The sequence below is a fragment of the Lipophrys pholis genome (genome assembly GCF_963383615.2).
Source record: "Lipophrys pholis genome assembly, chromosome: 8".
NCBI classification, from domain to species: domain Eukaryota; kingdom Metazoa; phylum Chordata; class Actinopteri; order Blenniiformes; family Blenniidae; genus Lipophrys; species Lipophrys pholis.
Genome location: NC_137630.1, coordinates 22,111,337 through 22,133,871, shown reverse-complemented (window position 1 = coordinate 22,133,871; position 22,535 = coordinate 22,111,337). Strand labels below are relative to the sequence as shown.

Sequence of the window (22,535 nt, the reverse complement as noted above, 5' to 3'; positions counted from 1 at the left end):
ACACACACATGTGTGAAATACGAAAGCAATAGGAACATAAGTTTTACTTCATTTGTATTGTGCCAAATAATTAGACAAGTATTGTGATGAGAGTCTTCCCTGTTGATACGTACTCTAACAGGTGCATCATTCCTGTTTCACTTTCACAGTCACTGTGTATAACTACCATGAGAAATGGAAGCTGGGATGAAATACACTCTATAATGCTGCATAAAAATCAAGTGAGTGAGCTAATAAATTCACACAAACACAAACCAACCACAAGATATGTGGCCAATTTAGTGAGCATGGATCTAATTCTAGATTTCACCCTAATCAAAAAAGATGTAATTAATTAATCAGATAATTCTCTGCCACGCATGGCAGGATGCACATCTGTGCAGTGGTAATGGGGAGGGAGAGAGACAAGCTGAGCCGTTGCAGCACTAGTGCTTCCTTGTAGCCGGCTCGTCAGCTGTGCTGGAATCTGCTGCGGCTTTAAAAAAAGGTCCAGCACTCAGAGACGGGCCAATAACCTCTCCTGTACTGTATGTGGGCTCTCAGCGTTTGAGTACAGTGCACTGTGGCGAAGGGATGGAAAGATCTAAGGCTGTTTGAGGTAACAGAGATGACATGAGGGAGGCAGCGCCTGTACAAGACAAACATAAACTGTGCCACTTCATCTAAAAACAATGGGGGACAGGACACTGAGTGTGCTCTCATCCACATCTCCATTGTCTGCCCTCCTCTTTTACTCCTCCTCCGAGCATGGAGCATAAGCGGGGTGAAAGAGGGAGGGGAGAAAACGGGGGAGCAGCAGTGGGGGCAGTGGGGGTCTGGCTGTGTTCTTTCTCCTCTGTCTGTGTGCGAATGCACAGACGGTTCAGTAGTAATTTGATGTGTGTCCCCGGGGACATTTGATGGATTAAAGCTAAGCAGCTCCATTTCGCAGCACCACCTGATCTTCCACTGCCTGTGCCCCATATAAAGGCTGGCGTGATTGCTGATCTCAGCTAGTCTGACAGTCTCTCTCTCTCCCTCCTCTCTCTGTCTGTCTCCATCTCTTCTCTTCCTCACTGGTCCCTTAAGCCTGCTGCATCACAGGAGCTATCCAGTGCTGAACAGGATCGCTTTTATTTTTTATTTTTTTATTTTTCCGGGGGAAGCTGGGGGAGCCAGAGAGTATCACACAGCATTGCCGTCAGCCTTGTTCTCCACTGGTTTCCATTTTCTTTCTTATGTTTTGGGCCGTTGTCTTCATCTTAACCACAAGGATTACCATCAAGCCAGCTCTATCCGTGCGCTTCCTCAGAGGGTCTTCAATTTTTTTCTCATGCGTTTTTCTCAGCTCTGTGTTTTTATCCATTGAAACATGCCCCGCTCATTTTTGGTGAAGAAGATCAAGCTTGATGATTTCTCTTCATCCAATGTGGCCACCTCCAACCATCATCACCACCTGGACGACTCGTTCACTTTTGCACGCTCCATCACAGACTCAGTGACCAGCCTCGGCGTTCGTCTCAGTGAGAATGGTGAGTTAACATGCCTCCAGTCTGAGCCGCTCCAGTTAGGGATGTGCGCTTGCTCCTGCCTGTAAACAGCTCGGGTGCTGATTTCAGCATGCCTGACATTTCCACTCTTAGCACAGATGGCATCCTCTTTTGCCTTTTTTTATTTTTATTTTTCCTTCTGTCGGGTGAGATTTCCCTTTGCATTAGCCAATAACATGCTCGGAGTGTGTAAATTAATGTGTGTTACATGCAGCCAGCTGATTTTTGAACCGATCTCCTAAATAATCCTCTCCAGAGGCACCCCACCCCCATCACTGTCCTCCCAGACTTTTGTTTTTTGACTCCAGTGAAGGACGGACACAATTCAGGTCACAGCCACGGATTAGTTTATGTAAATAGGGAACAAAACGTGTGTCTAATCAGGAGAAGCTCCAGTTACGTATTTATATGACTGCACCAAGCCTGTGGTGACTAAATGTACGTAGTCTGACAATATCTGGTCATCATGTGGACTAAAAAATTCATGAATATGAGAGATGAGTATGAGATGATACGTTTGTCCTTAGCTGTTATTGTCCTTGAGTTCCCATCACGGTCCGATCCTCCCTTGCCCCCCTCTTCCCATCCAAATGGAGTATGCACAGTCTCCCCACCCCCATCGCTCCACTACATCTTTCTCTTCCTTCCGGGCATTTGAAAACTAGCAGGGGTTAGAGTTTCAGCCGTGCAGGCCTATCGCCGCCACAAGAGACACCAACACACTGTACAGTAGAGCCAGGAGGGAGGTGTGCAGCCGTGTTGAGGGGATAAAGGAGGAAAGGAGAAAAAGGAGACAAAAATGCTTGGGGCAGCATTGAAGCTGATCACATGACAGAGGTTGTACAGTAAACATGAAGAAAAGCACATAGCTGCACTGTGGTCAGCATGCTGACCGACCACACTAAGCTCCCATCAGAGCTGAGAGGCGACCTTCACTTTCACAGTCTGCTTTAAGCTTGTCGCTTCCATTTTGTGGTCACGTTTGGAGGGCCATATGTGAGTCTTTGTTGTGATTTCTTAAGATGTGTTCACAGCGAGAGACCCTTCACAGTCCACGGCCAAATGCTGTGACGATACCCACCTGTTATTCAACCGTGTCAATAACAGTGAATTTTAGAGGGGCAGGATTAGTGGATTAGCTAAATAGTTTTTGTGAAAATAGAGATTGGGTTGGTTTTTAAAACTAAAAATAATAAACTAACTGTTTAAAACACAAGATATGGGGAAATAATAATACAAAACAATGCTAGATACTACTATATGTTGTAGTTTGCATTGAATGTCACTGAGTTTTCCTGCTGCAGAAAATTCTAACACTATTTAGGAACCAATTTGGATATTTTTTTCACTATCTATTGTTCTTGGAGCTATTGTTTAACAATGTGAAAAAAAACATTAAGAGGGAAAAGGAAAAAAAAGAAACATTGCATTGATGTAGACAAAAGTAATTTAATTTAGAACGATTAATTTAAACAATCGTCCTTTTCATGCTGAGCCAAATGAAAAAAAGGGGGAGAAATAAAGAAAATCTCAGCGTGGCTAAAACACCTAACATCAGCACTTCTGCTGCGCCAGAAGATTTTCATTCCCCCCATTGTGGAGACATTTGACTTGAGTGTCTGTCGAACAACAAAGAGGGGTGGCTGAGAGGGTCCATTAATTACATGCTTGCTTTGCATTACAGAAATGAGTCTATGAGCTGTAAAGGCTGATACAGCGAGAGTCCTAAACGATGAGCTCTATGTCTGACCTTGGGTAATTGAAACATAGTAAACAAGTCTGCTTACACTCATGAAGCAGAGTATGGTTTGTTGATGAAATCTCAGCAAAATAAAGGCGACGTGTTCACATGCAGCGCATGGGCTCATTAGGTATATTTATTTACCAGTTTGTATTGTGGCTCTAAAAACAGGTGGGTCTAGCTGCAAATAATTGCTGAAGCAGAAGGATTTAAACAGTATTCCGTAATGGGAGGATTTAACAAAAACAAAAAGCTGAAGTATATTGCTTTTTTTTTTTTTGTTGCTTTTTTTGCTTTTGAAAGAACATTTACCCCTTTCTCTTGACTAACACCATCCGTCTAGCTTAAAACAGTGAAGCCATGCAGTGCAGCATAATAATGTGTGCACAGGCTCGGTGTTTCCCTGTCCCTGGGTGTCATGGTCATGTCTTTGACAAAGTGGGTGTGTGAACTGAAACCCTCGGGAATGGAGACACTGGAGTAAGAGAGCACTTCAACTGATTTCTTAATGGCTTGTTTCTTGAAGGCACTTGAAGCATGCTCGCTGCTGCAGACAGGTGACCCTCTTCACAAACAATGCGTGCAATGCCAGGTCTATCAGCTTGTCAGACCTCAAGCACACCGGGGCTCAATAAACTATTATTGTGTGTCACAAATACTTGATCTGTTCCTCGCATTATTTCTATCTTCTCCAGCTCTCGACTGTACCAACAGCTGCACTATTTTACAGATGATAGCCTATTGATCAGCTCAAAACTTTGAATTTCATTAAAAGGCGGTCAATACCTAATTTCCACCGCTTGCTGCACACAGAGCTTAGGAATGGCTTTTTTTCTGCAGCTATGCACTCTGTTTTAGGAAAAGTACTTCACCACTTTTTATTTTGGGACTCATATGTTTAACCCATGGAGTATCAACCCTGAAGGTAAAAATGCATTTAGTATCAATTCACCCCCAGAGATTCACAGCACAAGGCTGCACTGAGTTCTGTGTGAATGCATTCGGCTGCCAGCAAGCCTTTTAGCTCCTCTGGCACTGAGCTGCTTCAGAGGGAAAGGGAAGACAAGAACGATGCCAACAAAAATATATCTCTCCAACATCATGCTCTGTACAGTTGGGGACATTTAAATCACTGTGGTGTGTTGTGCTTTGCTGCATCGTGCCTAAACCTGCTACAAGTCTAGCCTAAAATCCTACAGGATGTAAGCAGCTATGGAACAAGTAATTCTGGTCCAAAAGTATATTTGTTCTGAGCAAAGAGTTCCATTAGAATTGAGTGTGTTGTCAAAATTGTAGACTGTGGACTTCATCATGTTTTACTTAAAGTGGTATTGCACTCGCAGAGGAAGAAACTCTAATCAATCACTGTGCTTCATTTAAGAGAGGCTTTAGTACGCATCCTACTATACAGGAGACTCCCTTGATGAGCTCTTATACAGTGCTCATCTTCATTGTAAAATTGCAACCTTCACTAAATGCAGTTTAGCAGCTCGTCATGTTTCGCTGCATCAATGGACTATTGTGTGAGCAACCTGTGAGTTCTGGAAAAAATGCAATTAGCTCTGCGTTGGCACTCACTCTTTTTACCGTTTCACAAAGGGCAATCATCCAGCATTATAATCATGTAATCACCAGCATGTCACTGTGTCCTTCTCCTTCACAACCCCTGGCCAACTGTGTTTGTGTGTGCCTTTTACCCAGGATACATCCAGGATTACATCACGCCATCTGTATACCAGGGGGAGAAGAAAATGGAGCACAAGCTGGCTTCGCCAGTGTCAGACCCCCTGTACACCCAGGTGAGCAGCGGAGGCGAGTACTGCGACCCCGACTTGAAGCAGCCCGACAGCCCCCAGTCTGGCATGACAGCCAGCGGCTTCTACACTGGTGAATCGGAGGCCCTGGCCGAGGGTTACACCATGGATGCCTTCTTCATCTCTGACGGGCGCTCAAGGCGGAAGGGAGACGGGGAGAGGAGTGGAGGGGGTTCGAGAAGCAGCAGCGCCAATGCCGGGGCTCCGGAGAAGGGAGCCGGTACGCCTCGCCACACCTGCAACGAGTGCGGCAAGACGTACGCCACCTCCTCCAATCTCAGCAGACACAAGCAGACGCACCGCAGCCTGGACAGCAAGATGGCCCGCAAGTGTCCCACCTGTAATAAAGTGTACGTGTCCATGCCGGCGTTGGCCATGCACATCCTCACCCACGACCTCAAGCACAAATGCGAAGTGTGCAGCAAGGCCTTCAGTCGGCCGTGGCTGCTTCAAGGTCACATGCGCTCACACACAGGAGAGAAGCCCTTTGCCTGTGCCCATTGTGGCAAAGCCTTTGCTGACCGTTCAAACCTCCGCGCCCACATGCAAACACACTCTGCCTTCAAGCACTACAGATGCAAGCGTTGCAATAAGACCTTCGCTCTCAAGTCCTACCTGAACAAGCACTACGAGTCAGCTTGCTTCAAGGGCTCTGCAGACGAAGATGACTCTGGATCAGAAAATTAACCGCGAGAAAGAAGCTAAATTTTGAACCCCTCTTGTAGGTTCACAACCAATAACCCTATTCACTCTGCCCTCCATGCCTTTTTTCTTCCCTTTTTTTAGAAAGCAATATTTTCACTGAGATTACGTGAAGAAACTTTAATGATTATGGCAAAGACAATTTCAAAAGATGCTGGATCTTTTCCCTGCACAGTAGCTAATCGTCCACAGAAACATACAATCAAACAACCCTCCCCCAAATAGAGACTGTAGATGATAGTTGTACACAATTCAGCAACATGTGCTCACACAGAAGTGCGAACATGTTGACACACACACACACAAGCACGGAAACATACAAACATGCGTGCACACCCACACCCACACACACTAACACTTTCATGTGTGTACATGCACACTTACACCTACACACATACACAATTATATATGAGGCCTGGCATGTGAATTTTTATCAATGACTATAATGATATTGATATCAATAGTAATAATATTTAGATTCCTGATATTTTATAGGAAATAGTATTAAGAAAATGAAAAAAAAACATAAAAAGGGACTAACAGTGTTCTTTTGTTTTTTAGAGACAAAATGACCTCTTGTATTTTTATGCTGCTTTTTATTTGCTAAGAATTGAATTCTTTTGCAACTGCCAACATGAACTTTTTATGAAAATGTGAACTATGACAGTATTTGCAAAAAAAGGGAGATCATTTTAAAAGGTAAAAGACAACCCCCTTCTCCACACCAATGTTTCAATTCAACGGATGTTATTTTTCTATTTGATTTTTCTAAATTTATTTTTTTGTGCTTATTATCCCTTGTTGATCAAAAGCATCTTTGTAACTGTGGGTATTCAGAAAAAAAAATTGAATAAGCTATACAGGATCATAGGTCATTCAATCCAATTCTGCAAGCATTGTGATTTTTAAACTTTGGCCTGTTGAACAGGTTATCACAATCTCTTGTTTGATCAAATTCATAGTCTCACCTCGATGTACAGACTTGGACAAAGAAAAAAAAAAAAACTGAGAGCCAGACCAAATGATCTATCTTTATAAGTGCCATGTGTGGTTGACTCGTCTATAGCAATGAAAAACTCTCGTTGTTCTTCCTCGACCATGGTGGCTTTGCATAAACTCTGCTGCCTTCATGGTGCATCGTCCAGTCTTAATAAGCAATCTTCACCCAGTGTTTGAGGTGCTCCCTCCTCCTCCAGTGTTACCTCAGAGAAAAGATATGGACTCATACACCCTCAGTTACAAAGTGACAGTTTCAATTATTCTGTTTGTCTGTTTTATACGTCGCTGAAAGCCCATGATTTAGATGCATACCATCTATTTATCATGTAAATACTTTATTTATCTACCTATTTATTTATTTATTTATTTATCTATGTATTTATTTATTTATTTATTTATTTATTTATTTATACTTTCATTCATCTACCTAATTTTGTGTATTTATTGAAGACTTGCTTGTTTATCATGTATTTATTTATTGTTTATAATTTTCTTTTAAATGAACATCCATTGACCTTGTAAGATGCTGCTGATCTTCAAAGAAAATGTTTATATGCATGAAAACTGTAGAGAGTCCCTGGGACTTAGTTTTTTAAAGAGGAACAATGTACATTACCAGTGCTAGAAGATTACAAACGAATGAATGCAGAGTTCGTGTTTTTTTTTGTTTGTTTTCCTTTTAGTGGCAATAATTTTACTTACACAGCTATTGACATGTAAAACAATCACAGCTCTCTTGTTTATAGTCAACTTAGGGCAATACAAGCAAAACAGAACACGAAAAATTCTTCCTTATCATGCTGTTTCCCAAAAGTCTACCACCTCCTCCTAAATGGAGATTTTTGGCCTTTAAATCTCAGGCAATAAGAAATTCTCAGAAATGGATGTCACCCAGAAAATGAAACACCATTAAAATAAAACAGCGGAATAAAGTAGGTGTAATTCAGTTATACCAGGGTTGCAAAGGTGCAAAAGCAATAAATGCTGTTGATGAACCAACTGCGAGCAACATTCAATCATTTAAACAGCAATTTCAAACCTGCTACAAGTGTTCAATTGTCTGGAAGAGGCGGATATTCCTTAATAATAAAGTCTTCTGTTTTAAAGACCTAAATAAAATCTGCTGGCAGCTGAAATGTAGGTGAGAATTGACTGAATTGCTAGAAGGTTATTACACAACAGGATTGCAATTATTCTCATTTAGGTCACTGACATTTAAATATAGTTGAATTTACTGTACTACTCCCAGATGTGTCCATTGTCGCTCCAAACAACTCTCTGAGGTGTCAAGGGAAGACTCCCTCTGAGATGACATTAGGGTGGCTGCATGTACTGGACGTGTGTCTTAACAAGCACTAATGGTAATGATCTTGACGTGAGCGGCCTTTGTAGAGAAAGTTTTCAAGATTGTTGTAATAAAACATTGCGCTGTAATGCACTTCCAACTCCCACATCATTTGTCCCGCATCCCTCCCCTCCCCGCCGGCCGTCCCCAGCCTGTCCCAACTGCCTCTAAACAGACGCAGCGAGGATGAGATGTGCTGAAGTGGGATTGGCGGAGGGTGGCGGAGTGTGGGAGGATAACAGGTGTTTGCAGACAGACTGCAGATAGGGAGCGTAATTGAGTCGGTGAGCGACCTCCAAGGGGAAGGTCAAGCACCAGCAGGCAAATGCACTGTCAGCTATTTGCATATTCCAAATGGATGACACGATCACAGTAATGCTGAGCTCGCCCTAAAAAACAAAACAAAACAGAAAGAAAAAAAAAAAAACCCACTAAAATCGAGGAGAACAGAGAGTAAATAATAGCTTCTGCTCTGTTTGTCCATCCTATCCTGTTTCACCGTCATCCTGTCAATGGTCGCCTAAGTGCTACAGCTGAATCACTGCATGAGAGCATTCAAACCACCTGTCTCCTGATTAACTTGCAGAACACACAGTTTGGCACGTCGCTGTATCATTGAACTAATGCAGAAAACGTTACTTCCAGCTGATTCTTTTATGGGTTCTGTATTTTACGGTGAGAGCCGGACGTAATGTATCTCCAAATCCTGGGGACTGTGTTTTAATAAGGGAGATAAAAGCACTGAGATCATTAAAAACATCAATTGGAAATGTACTGTACCTGTAGGCTTGTTTCTAAACCTGGCAGTATTACAGATTGTCCTTAGAGAAACTACTAATTACAGAGGAGGCACAATTTGATTCCAAACTACTGAATTTAGATGTAGGGAAACATTGTTCCTCTTTGACGATTTTGTAAATATATTTGTATATATATCACAGCAATAATATGACAATGCATGTGGACATTTAATTGCTCTTTTTATATTCATGTTGTCTTTTTTTAATGAAGAAAAAAAGACAAATACAGGTACCAATTGCAGTCTGGGTGGCCACGTGAATCAGGGAGTGTCTTGATTAAAAAGCTATCTGTTGTAAGTTACAAACAAAAACTTCAAACTCTGTGTATTCTCAAAGATTTGATCATGTTTCTGTATGATTTTTCTGTTCTTGTTTTCTTTTATTTATGTGCCCGGCTTGGCTGCGCAATGAAAAAGTGCCAAAAAGTATGATTTCCATGACAAAAGCCTTCAACATATGGTTGGCTGCTTGAAACCTTCCATATGGTCCTCAAAGAAAAAAAAAGAAAAAAAAAAACTGATTAAGATTTTCCACTTTCTTTCTCATTCTCTTTCTCTCTTTCTCTCTCTTTCTCTCTGTTCCAGCCGAGTATGAAGAAACTTAAGCCATGATTGCTGAGGGGTGTTTTGATTTATCTTGTTCTGCTACAGTTAATAATGATGACAACAATAGCAATGATAACGTTAATAAAAACAATAGCACAAGGAACCTGCACGTCCACTCGTGGTTTGTTTTAAAAAGAGCTCAATTAATTGTATTAATCAAGTAACGCTTATTTCATTGCTTTGCCATACACACACACACACGCACACACACACACACACACACACACACACACACACACACACACACACACACACACACACACACACACACACACACACACACACAGAGCAGAGCAGCAGATGTTCATTCGCTTGCTTGTTCCATCCTATTAATTTCCTTTCTAATATGTGACTGTATAATGTCGAGCACAATGAGAAAAATGGCGAGTCTGGTATCTATTTGGAGTAGCCCTTAGTCAACATTAACACACTGAGTAATTGACGTTAATGTGTCATCAGCTGTAGTTTTCTCTGTCAATGTTTGAGGGATTTTATGAGCTTTACTGTCAACTTACTAACTTTTAATTTCACCGCTCTGAGGCGCAGAGATGCCAATACCCCTTTTGTTTTCCACAGAAGCGGTCAGAGGACCTGACAACACCAATAGAGCTTTGAATAAGAGTTCCTGAGATGTCGGCGTTATCAAAAGCAGAGGCATCTGTTCCACCACTATTAAGCCCTTCCTGGTCATTAAATTTTAATGGAACATTGATTTTATGCTGGAACTACTCTTCCTGAGTGACTCAAAAGCCAGAGAAAAATATGGAACAAAATAAAAATGAATCACGACAGCGGACAGGGATTATTATTCTGGGGCTTTTCTTGATTGGTTTCCAGGGAATATACAACACTTGAATTCAATCGCTTGTGTCCTTCAGTGTCCTCCAGCAGCACAGCAGCAGTATAATGAGGCAGCAGCCAGAGCAGAGCAGAGCAGAGCAGAGCAGAGCAGAGCAGGGACTCAGGAACAAGACACTTTGCTGCACACTCCTCTCTTCAGCTGTGACTGCCCGTGCTTTTACCTGAACACAACTAAATAAACTGTCGTGTCAGTTTTCACGTGTTGAGCAAAGCAGAAAGTTCACAACCAAGTGTTGCTTTGAGCACAAGCAGCAACGGCTCATGGTGCCGCAGATCAGGACGTTGCAGAGTGCGCATCAACATTCATGTGCAGTCCTCACTCAAACTTTACCCCGGCAGATGTTGTCCCTTATCAGATTTTATGATGAAAGTAAATAACTGATTTCATTACATGGCAATGGACTGTAAAATGGGGACCCATGGAATCCAATTACATCACCCGTGGGTGTGCTGCGTGTGCAACAACAGCCGCCGTGAGCCATCAGCACCGGGAGGCAGGTAGGGCAGCCGTGGCCCTGCATACATATCTCTGCGTACGGAGCCGGCACCTCCCACTGCCACTCACACTCAGAGCACATTAGGTAAATTATTGAGAACAACATGCAAAATTGAGCATGTGACATCGACGTCTCAAAAATACTGACCTGAGCACACAGTCATCTTCCGAGCGGCTGTCTGAGAGTTAATATGCCTGCCTGGTGATGGATTGAGGGGTTGCAACAAGATCACCAAACTAACAGAGCAGCAGAGGCAACAACCACACTGAGCAGGAAACCATGAATTATTATAATAAATAGGGGAAAACAATTCTGCAAACCTTGACATGTCGCTGTTTCTGTTTATCACAGTAAACTGTATCGCACTGAGCTTGAGCTGAGACGGATGGGACAGATGAACAATTCCCACTTTACTGTCAATTTGTACCTTAAAGAAATCATTAATAAACCAAATCCTCTTTATAATCTAAAGTAGATTATATTGTCCTCTGGCCGACATTAAGCTTTTAAAAAATAGTGAGAAATATTGATTGCTGAAATACTGAGATTTTTACACCCAAACCTTCCCAGTTATTAATAACATTTTTAATTCAGAAACAACATTAGCAATTATTCATAGTTTGGAAAGCACTTGTGTTCATTACATTTCATCAGCAAACGTTTTACAATCACAATTCTTGGTGATTTCATTGTCCCCTGAACATCTGAGTTTACATGTTAAGAATCACATTGACATCCTTGCTGTTATCACAACCAGTGAAATATTTTTGAGACTGTGAGCACTTACTGTGTACTTAACAATATTGAAGCATGTTGTCAGGTGTAATGTAGCAGAACTTACTTACATTTTGTAACAAGGAGAAATCCACAAAATTAAAGTTACGTGATGATTTCACGACTCAACAGAGAGTTATTATGAAAATAATTATTTTTTTAAATAATATATGATTTCTGATGTCCTAAAATGAACATTTTAGCTATTTAGTTTGATTTCAACCGAGCTTGTTTAGGAGTCGGTCTTTTGTTTTCTGTTTTTGTTGGCATTTTGGTGATCCAAAGTAAAATTCAAGCAAACAATAACAAAATGGAGAGACCGGGTTGATAATTTGTCTTCGCTGGCCATCTGAAGGAATATTAATGCAACATCGCTCTTGAAACTGTTTTTGTTTAGCTGCAGCTGGTGGCTCTCAGTTGCTCTCACATGACAAAGCAAACAACTAGTCATTCTTGTAATTAAGCAAACCACATTGCTCAATTGAACCCTCCGTTAACTGGTGCTGGCCCTTGCTCTGACCCTGATCATACATCTGGCGCCATCTGTTGGCTGATCACCAACCATCAGCATGAGCACTGTGACAAAACTCCTAAAAGGCTTCATATTGTGATAACCATCAGTTTGGTGATGACTTATGTGCATATTTGTATCCTGGAAATCCTGCTCTTCATGAGTCTATTGTTAAACTGATATTCCATCACAAACTGATTACACTATATCAGCAGCATAATCAATCTGCTTACCCACTGACCACACTCGCTCAACAAGAGGTTAGTGAGGCTATCAATTTCATCCAGGCCGGACCAACCAACTGTAACTGTGCCTTTAAGAGCTAACAGTTTGTCTTTTCACATTCTGCATCACAGGAGAGATGCTCATTAAAAGCGCCTCCATTCCTCACTGTTTCATCAAGTGAGACTGCCAAGCTCTTTAACTCAGTGTTCTTGATGTTTGTGCTGTTTGTGTAAAACCCATCTGTTTCCTCGTCTCTCTGTTGGCAGAGGGTCCACCTCATCCGTATGCTTCTCTTTTTGAAGTCGTGTCAAAATCGCATTTTTATGCATCTAAGATATCCAACTTGTCATCAGCACTCAGGCGAAAGTCAAGGAGGGCACTCCATAAATAGCTCCTTTTTTCTCCCTTCATATACAATGCAGAAAGAAACTAGGAGAGTCAAGTCTTTACGGCTAAAAGGTTTGTAATTTAGTGGAATGGAATGATTACTAGATTCGTGACAAACAATTAATCAGCAATTTTACGCATTCTGAAAATGAAGTGATAACGTTTATCGGCCAAAATGAAAGTGAAATAGAGATTCTGTTACACCAAAATATGAGGACGCCATACTTTTCTTTACTGTTCTTGACAATAAATGAAATATCTTCTGTTGGTGAATTATTTGGACGGCAAGACGCCTCTAAAGACCTGACCTTGGACTGAGAAGATAGATAGACAGACTAGAAAAATTTGATTAAAACGAGATAAAAAATAATAAAAATAATGATTTTAACAATTCTTCTGTGCTGTTCTATGTTGATATTTAGGCTCGAACAGCTTGAAAAAAAAAAACCCCGTAAGAGTGCTTCTGTTGTGAGTGTAAGGTTACTGAACTGAGCCAAGTGTAAATGGAAAGAAAGGCTGCAGCTTAATCCACATCTAAACAACCTCAGTCCCAAGCACCTCGTTTTCTCTCTCTGGATGAGGGCTGGAGAGCAAATTCGTTTCAAGGAAATGGAAGATCATTAAACAGGAATCTCATTCTGGGCAGCTGTACTCGAAGGAGATAGCGCAGAAAATAATTTCATAGATTTAGACGGTCAGAGCCGCTGGTGAATAATCAACATCACAGAACGAATCAGTCACACGTTCAGCCGCAAACACCGCAACAGCCACTGTTGCTAAACCGTGTTATGATTTCACACACAAATTCATCTGTCACAAAGCTATAGTTTGAAGGCGTCAAAATAATTATCACTACAAAAGCATGTCACTGCGTAACAAAAAAAAGAAAAAAAAGCGGAAGGCATAAATAAATATAGCTCACTTCTCTGTCAGAAAGCTGGCAGGTAATTTTCTCCAGCTGCTCTAAGTGTGACAATCCCACCGGGACTGAAATCTAATATTAACAGCAAATCATTATGTGGGAACTGTTCTTCCGTGACCTGCCGCTGTACCTGTGTGACTAACTCAATCTAAGTAATTGAGATATGTTAGTGACTCGAACGCAGTCCTGCTGTGACAGCAAAGGGTCACGCAGAGTGTGGTGGGACTCTGAACACACGCCGGCACAGGAGATGATTTACATGTCTATACGCTTTGAATGACAGGCCCTCTTCTCTTCATGTGACGCCGTTTTCTTTTGGCGCGTGATGAGCTGCATTTTGATTGGCAGCAAAGCAGCAATTTGACTGTTGCATAAAGTATTGAATGCCCATGGGTGGATATGTCATCATACATATTTATTGCGACTGCGGTTAAGTCACACAGAAACACAAAGTCATGCAGCCGGCTGTGTCATCCGTGTCAGCATATTACAGCCGAACAGGAGTGTTTTGGTATGCTGGTCTCAGCTGAAGTGAACTTGAAGAAGAAAAGTCAGGTGGCTTTAAAGCTAAGTTGATGTTCTTTTTCAGTTCTAAGACCAGACTGCTGCACTATCACTTAACAACTAGGAAAAAAAAGTTGATTACATTTAGCATGACATCTACATTACAGGACGTATTGTTCTCAGTTTTATTCTACAAGGGTATATAATAATATACTGAATACTACTGTTAATGATCACATACTATATATAGACCTCTTTCATGTTGTAACTGATCCCCGTGTGACCAATTAATCAACATAAAAGGCGCTGCCATTGTAATTCAAAGAATTTGTAATAATTCAATATAATGGCCTGCCTCTCCTGTCCAAGAAATCATTTTTAATTGTCTCATTAGAAGATGCTGCTGCAGTGGGTTGGAGAAAACAACAATAGTTCTGTTTCCACTCCACTGCCGCAGATCTTTGAAGCTCTCTACTTACCTGTGCAAAGCTGCGAGCCCAGACGTCCTTTTTGTAACCACAGCAACCTGCTTGGCTCTTTGAAATTCCTGCAAAAATAGAAAATCAAGAAGTAGTGCACTTTGAAGGCTGGAGCCTATATCACGCAACAGTCGACAATACAAAACAATGACCTCATTAAAAACTACTGTCACCAAAGGATTCTGGGCTTGTGGCGGCTCTTTTTAACTGCATGACTAATTGCTGGAGTGAATTTTAATGAGGGAGTGTTTGGCCGAGTATGTGTTTAGTGTGTGTTTAGTACTACATGCACATGCTCTGAAATGTGTGTTGAGAAGCAGACCAGTTAACCCTAATGTTCTATTTACCTGTTCACACTTGTTTATGAACTACTTCTATTAGAGTTACTTATCAATAGGATTTTATTGACCTGTTTTCAGAAGCCTGGCGTATATACTGCTGCTACTTCCTCTATCTGAGGTCTTAGCAAGATAATAATATTCTACACTGACCAGCAACAATATCATGAATCCTGACAGGTTGCTTGCTGATCTCTTCATGGTGACACTTGTTAGTGAGTAGGATGTTTTAGAAAGCAAGTAGGGCAGCGTGATTTGGCAAAAATAAATGTGATTTTGAAGTTTTCTCAAATACTTGGCATTGTGGTTTTTGCAGTAAGTTTCTTGCCGCTAAGACCCACTCACAGCATTGCTTACATGCTATTCCAAATGCAAAAATGAACACCTGCTCCAAACCAGTGTTTATCATAAGTCTTTAAAAAATTCACAGTAACAATAATCAGTGAAAATACTGGTGCAAACATCAAAGCATTAATCTCAATAAAAAGGGATAAAAAGGCGTCCACCTTCAAACAACCGCTCCTGACTTTGAAATAAGCAACATTCAACAAATAAATAACTAATGTCATTAAGTCTAATTAGATTTCTGCTTTCAGGATTCATAACCAACCAATCAATTCAGATAATTGGATTTTACACTTTCTAGGCGTTAAAATTACCAACAATGTGCAGTTATTTTAAAGAATTCATACTTTAACAAAACATGAAAGGCTTTTTTTTTCTCAGGTTGTCCAAAGCAAGAACAGGCAGCATTTGTGGCTAACTGATGACTCTACTTTGAAAATTGGCTTCACGTGTGAATTTGTGTCTGTGTCTCTCTGTGTCTTTGCCGTGTGATGGACCGCTGACCAGTCCAGGGTGTAACCTGCCTTTTCCAACAGGTAATTTTACAATATAATCTTTAAACTTGAATCAGGAAAGAAGGCCAACACCTATCAGAGGTGACGGTATGTTTTTGTTTGATGCACAATATCAATGGCACATTAAAATGAACGGTCGGTCCTGTAACTATATGTAAATGCTTCATGGTTTCACCACATGGAAAAACAGTTATTTGGTTGCGTCTGTTGTCTCTAGGACACAACCATGGTAAAGTATTCAAACCTATTGAGGTTTGAAGAATCCTAGAGTTTTGTTTGACACAAAATGTTACATAAAAATAAATATGCCATGTTTTAGAAAACCTAAGTTGACGTGGTATTTATTATTTAGCCCACTGAACATTTACAATTTGACAAGCAATTTATTTTACGTCTGCAACTGCCAGTGGGCCAGCTCGATAAAAGCAGGCTTGATGCGTTAATTTCAGAAGAGGAAATACTTTATGTTCTCTGACATCAGGTGGAAAATATATGCATACATCAGCATCAGTATCAACCATCGGCCAAAAGAGATGGAAAATATCTGCATTCTGAGTACCTGATGAAATGTAATAACTTTCAATCATTGTTCACCACAAATAGACAAATAGAATGAAAGACACATCGAACAATCTGGAGCTTTATTTTAAATTACAATGTGTATCTCTACCAGTGTGTGACATTGGATTACCTTTTTTGCAAGATTAGATTGCGTCGGTATTTACTGCTGATGGAGCTGTACATACCTGCTTTTGCATACAGAAACAAATCTCTCCTCTTGTCATGTTGGCTCAATGAAAGTTGTCAACGTGCTTTTTGCTCAGATGTGAGTTTTGACCCTTTCATTGAGTCACAAATCATGCAAAGCTAAAGCTCCGTTCTGTCAGCCTGTCATATCAGCAGAAATTGTCATTTCAAGGTCAAATACTGAAATTCAATTTCAAAGCCAGTATCAGTTAATGCATCAACTGTTAGCCCATTTTATTATATCTCATGTATCTCCGCCTATAACCAACAGCAATGGATACATCTGGTTTGTAACTGATCTGACCTCCTTTTGGCTTCAAAACTCCGTTCATTTTTGTAGATTGTGTAGATTCAACACTGTGCCAGAGATATTCCTCAGAGATTTTGCTCAATTTCCAATTCTACCACATCATGTGGTAGTGCTATATTGAAATGATTCAAGAAATGATTTAGATGATTACAGTTTTGCAACATGAGGTGTGGTCATAAAGGTCATGAGCAAGACCCTGCAATGCATTGAAATGCTACAATATGATTGGTTGAAAAAAATATTTGGCTAGTGCAGTGGTAGATGTGTGTAGTTGTGTTTTCAACTAAACCCCATTGTATTAGCATAATAATATGCCTGTTATTTCTGTAATGGCATTAGTTGTAATATTATGAGTATTATACTTGAACAATAATACAATGTTCAATTTACAAGTCTCACGAATTATGCCCACAATTTAAATTAAGGTAACATCCTTTGAACTACATTTCTATATCCAATGTCCTCAAAAAGAGAGTAGTTACATTTGTATAAAACTGAAATTGTGTGGTTTTTTTCTTTTTGGATATACAAGTCATTGTCTGTATAGAAAATGTGATTTGATAATACAAATTCTAAGTCATTTTAAGCTAATTTGTAATGCAAATAAATGTGGTTTAAAAGTAACATTGACTTTGAGGAGTAACTTTGTGAAATGTAACAGTGTGGTTCAGTACAGTTTTATTCAAAAGCTTCAGCTATTTTTTCATGTTTCAATTCCTCACACCTGGACCGTTTTACGCTAATTTCACTGAAAATATTCGAGTAGTCCTTCCATTAAGAAGAAACAACGTTTTATATGTATATGATAGTTCAGAAGCTGTAAGTTTGTGACTATAATGGATGACAAAAAGGAAAATTGAGAGAAAATTGGACTTACTCCAGAAGAGAATAAATGTTGCTTCATGACTTCCAGCCCACGTTATAAACTTATGCTAACAAGTTCCGCTGAAACCTCAATGGTAGTTGTGAACTTTAGTTTGTTGCTCATAAAAGGAAACCAAACCCTGACAAAAGTACATATAAATCAAGTTTTGTTACTCGAACTGACGTAAAACCAATTGACGTAAGTGGGGCGTGATCTATGTGTGATTGACAGTCACGGCAGCCAATCAGATCTTGCTCTTGATCCTACCCTGCTAACTCCAGGAAGTAAACAAACACCGAGCGTGACAAATGCTTCGTTTGTGGCACGTCGCGAATAAAACTCAAAGGAATCTGGTGTTTTCATCCAGCAGAAACACGTCCATCATGTCAACAGACGGTGACAACAGGTCCATTCACTCGGACAGTGTGGAGGAGGTTCATAACGTCCCGCTGCAGGTCATCATCAGACCCTTTCCTCCAGAACTGGACGAGCAGAAGGTCCAGAGCTTGATGGGCACAATAAAGGTAGAGTATAATCATCTCTGTCACTTTCTTAGGTCATATCAGGTACAGGGCCCGCAGCTGGCCTGGACACAGGTGTTATTCTTGTCAAAACTACTCTAATCAAAGCAATGTACAATTATAAAAACAATCCCTAAAGTCCAAATGACATTAACAATATTTCGTTTTTGTTAGGAGCTACGTCTCCAAAACATTGGGACAGGATGTTGATATCAACGTTTGTGCTCTAGTGCTCCCACTGTTACATTCCAATGAAAGTTATGTTGTTATAAAACCACATGTAATATGAGTATTATACTCATATGTTGGGAGTACTATTCAAACTACTTTGTTTAAATAAAATTTCTTTATTTAAAAGTTGTTATACGATTGAAAGAAATCAGAATAAGATAAACGTTAGTGAAACAACACAACTGTTACATGCTAGATGAAGACCTTCCAGCTTTAAACTTTTCAGCACCGAATACGCTTGGCAAATGGGAAATGTCTACCACAATAAGAGTTATAGGCAATGGAAGGTCATCAATATCTTATTTTATGGACCAAAAAATAAAAACTCTGGAAGTCTGTCTTTCAACCAGAAATTACTACTTAACCTGAGACAAACTGATATATCTTGTATACATACCATGATAATGATTTCATTATATATTTTTTCCAAGTCACCTTGGTGAATGACAGAATACCTGGAGTTTATAAACTGTTTAAAGTTTATAATTCAAGAGACCTGTCTTTTTTTTTGCCACACATTTCATTTTGTTTTCTTGTGGAGAAGGGTGAGAACACAGAATCTTTTAGTGCTGTTGCAGATCTCAGAGTGTATATGCATATATGAATTCATTATCATTTGTTGTCCTTCGCATGGTAAAACAAAATTTTCAAATGAGTTGCAAATGTACGGACATAAACATTGCTACTCAAAATGTTCTTACACAGGCTAGTTTGTTTTTCTATACACACTTTCAAAATTTCCACTTGTCTGTTCCAATGTCATTTACATTAAATCAAAGTTCGGCTTTGCTTTCAGGAAACGGCAGACATCAGCACCGTTCCTCCTATTGATGTGCTCTGGATCAAAGGCAGGGAAGGCGGAAATTACTATTACTCATTCGGTGGCTGTCACAGGTTTGCTGCGTATCAGAGGTTAAACATGCCAACGATTCCTGCCAAGATCATCAGATCAAACATCTCGGACCTCAGCACTTACCTGGGGGGTTCCACGCCTGATCTGCTGTGAGACTGGAGGAGCGCACTTCTGTTCTTGGGGGGGGGGGGGGGGGTCCGTTTGTTCTTGTGTCGGGAGACTCGAGCTGCACGGTGGTTTAGTGGTTTGCACTCTTGCCTCATAAAAAGAAGGTCCACAGATTTGAGTGCAGATTGCATGTTGTCTCTGTGCGTGTGGGTTTTTGCCAGGTACTCCAGCTTCTCCCCACAGACTCTAAAAATAACTAAAGGTGTGACTGTGAGTGTCTGATTGTCTGTCTCTGTGTATTTGCCCTGTGATGGCCTGGCGATCTGTTCACAGCTTCACTCATCGTCACCTGGGTTTTTCTCAAGCACCCGAAATCCTAAGTTGGATAAAGCAGCATTGAAGTTGGATGGATGGATGGATGGAGACTTGGTCAGGTTGGGTCACTGATACTGGACAACTGTGACTCCTCTGAATACAGCCGGTGACTGCAGAGTAAAAGGTTTACCAGCAGGGGGAAATGTAACCCTTCGGTGAAAGGCATGATATTATCATGTTTGAGAAGTATTTGTGTTATTGTTCTTAATTGTTTATCTCTTTCTTAGTAATTTAGATCTTTTGATATACATTTTAATTGCATATATATTTATATGATCATAGTTTCCATGGAAAAACTGTCATGATGAAGAGGCATTCATTTATTTACCTGGCAATAAAGGCCATTTAAAGATTCTCACTTATTTTGAAGTCTTTTCAAAAGCATTATTATGACTCTGAAAAGTGAGTAGACTTCTCATAATATTAATGATCTCCCTGTTGTGTTCAGCTGTACCGGTGAACCAAGTGTAGCACAGGGCATGCAGACCAAAACTCAAGCAGCAGTTTTTACTGTTTTTATTTACACTTGTGCTATTTGCTGCTTGACACTTGAAAAAGCCCCTGCTGTATCCACCGGTGGCTTTCCTTCAAGTCTGCCTTTTCAGTCCCTCCTGCCGAGTCCTGTGGAGGATTTAAATACACATCGTCTTTAGTTGAGCTATTTTTGTCTGAAATTATATTAGAAAGGTCCCTGTAGTCAGAGTTATTTATTTAATTAGCAGCACTATTTAATTTTAGAAATCAAAATGACACCAAGGGAATGTAATGTGAGAATCAATATGTCAAAAAGGACACTTTTTTTTCTTCTCCAGTAGCTACGGTAGAAAAACACGACTCTAACAAGTGTGAATATTTTTTCATGTTCTTGAGAACTTAATAAAATCTCAGTGGATCAGGTGTCACGCAGTCCCCAGCTTCTGAGCGCTGTTCACACACTTTGTTCATGCACAGTCAACTTTGATTGTGACGGACCAGACAGCTCGGCAGCAGAGAGGAGCCTATAGACCAGATGGTTTGGGGAAGGAATCAGGTGTTTTGGAAACATCAGGTTGACAAAATGCAAGATGTTGTCGAGTGTTGCTGAGTCTGCTCATTCTGCCTGTCATCGGTCTTCCTCTCCCTCTCGTGATATTCGAAAAAATATCTTGAATCGAACCTCCCAGATTGTGCTTGTGACAAAGGAGTGGAAGTTCCATTGTGTTTATATAAAAACAACAACATTGGAGCAAAGTAACATCAGATACAATCTTTTAAAAATGAAATCAAACGTAACCTGACTGATTACTTCGTCCTCCTGTGACAATGCATTAAAAGGTCAATTGCGAGCATAAATGCATTCTTCTTACAGTAAACGTCAAGAGTAATCTTCAGTGAATGCTTTGATGTATTACATCATGCGTTGTTTTGTTGTTGTTGCTGACCTCGGAACTGGCTCCACTTACTAAATCAAGTCAGACAGCAGTTCCCTTCCCTCTGTCTTGGAGGAAGGAACTTTACAGAATAATATAGGTGAGCTATACATCGAAACAGGGCTTTTCCGACATCAGCGCTCTCACAATGCAAGCTCTGAGCTGCCTGCCGATTTCCCTTTGTGGCCATCGAGGAAATGAAGGGAGACCCGGGGCAGCTTTTACCGACCGGCCCTAAAGGGCTCTAAATTTCTCCCCTGAATCGTCGCGTGTGAGAAGATTTCCTGTGGCTCACTCACTGTCTGGAAGTAACCATATCCTCAAAGGGGTTTTGACACGCAATACTGGTATGGAAAAAATACATTGCACCTGTTGCTTCGGGGAGCGGTTTCCATGGGTGGTTCTGCATGCCTTATCTTTCAGGATTTGAACAGATCAAGGAGGCTTGGGCAGTTAAGAAGAGGAACTGTTTGAGGCCTTTTTTTCTTTTACAAAAGCATGTCTTTTCTTTTTTTTTAAATTATTATTATTGATTTCTTGTTTTGGTGAAAGGTGGTAGTTGTTGAAGTTACTTGTTGATTGTTCTGTTGGGTTGACAATAAGTGTGACGACGAATAATTTCCTAGATTTGGAGTTCAATCACCTGTACATGCTCAGAGAGCTGGACGTTGTACGCAAAATGTGAGAATGTAAACTGTATTCATTCTTAAATTATAGCCGGATTGAAACATTTTTGGTTAAATCAATTTTGGGACACTTCTCATGTACTTTACTTTACTATTAGCTGTTGTAATAAAGAACTTAACGCGTTGCTTCTCACATTGATTTTCCTCTGCAGGCTTTGATTTTCTCTTTTTATAATCTCTTCTACATCAAAACACAAAGTAAGATTTCCTAAACGGAGCAACGGAATATTGACACTTGATCTGTTAAGTGACTATAGTTTATAACTGTCATGTTTGGTCCCATTTCACCCAGAATCACAATGGATTATAAGAATTTATTAGAAAAAACCCAGAATTTGGTATTTTACTCTTGCAAAGCATCTCTCACTCCTAGTTAGTACACAAGATTATTCTTTTACCATGAAAATATGGAAAACATAAATTTTTTTTTTAGATCAGATTTGCTCAAATCCATTCTGTGTTTATTTTAAACATGCACTGAATGCCATATAAGGCATAACTGAAATCCCTTTCTTCTTTTTTGCATACTGTGCATTT

At 40.3% G+C, this 22,535-nt stretch overlaps 2 protein-coding genes across 2 annotated transcripts; both read left to right on the top strand.

The window, feature by feature from the left end:
• The first annotated feature begins 830 nt into the window (after positions 1-830).
• scrt2 (scratch family zinc finger 2) lies at positions 831-6,774 on the top strand. The gene is made up of 2 exons (XM_080469219.1): positions 831-1,511; positions 4,972-6,774. The coding sequence occupies exons 1-2, from the start codon at positions 1,352-1,354 to the stop codon at positions 5,769-5,771; spliced, it is 960 nt and encodes a 319-aa protein (XP_080325345.1). The 5' UTR covers positions 831-1,351; the 3' UTR covers positions 5,772-6,774.
• Positions 6,775-18,120: 11,346 nt separating this feature from the next.
• srxn1 (sulfiredoxin 1 homolog) lies at positions 18,121-19,573 on the top strand (the record flags this gene model as incomplete). Its single annotated transcript, XM_080468757.1, has 2 exons — positions 18,121-18,339; positions 19,364-19,573. Exons 1-2 carry the CDS (start codon positions 18,124-18,126, stop codon positions 19,571-19,573), a joined length of 426 nt encoding a protein of 141 aa, XP_080324883.1. The 5' UTR covers positions 18,121-18,123.
• Between the last annotated feature and the right edge of the window lie 2,962 nt (positions 19,574-22,535).

What these genes read in the sequence shown, in the direction of transcription:
- scrt2 (XM_080469219.1), top strand. Translation starts at nt 1,352, where the DNA reads ATGCCCCGCTCATTTTTGGTGAAGAAGATCAAGCTTGATGATTTCTCT. An exon ending in CGTTCGTCTCAGTGAGAATG is followed by an intron (nt 1,512 to 4,971) that starts GTGAGTTAACAT and finishes CCTTTTACCCAG; the next exon opens with GATACATCCAGGATTACATC.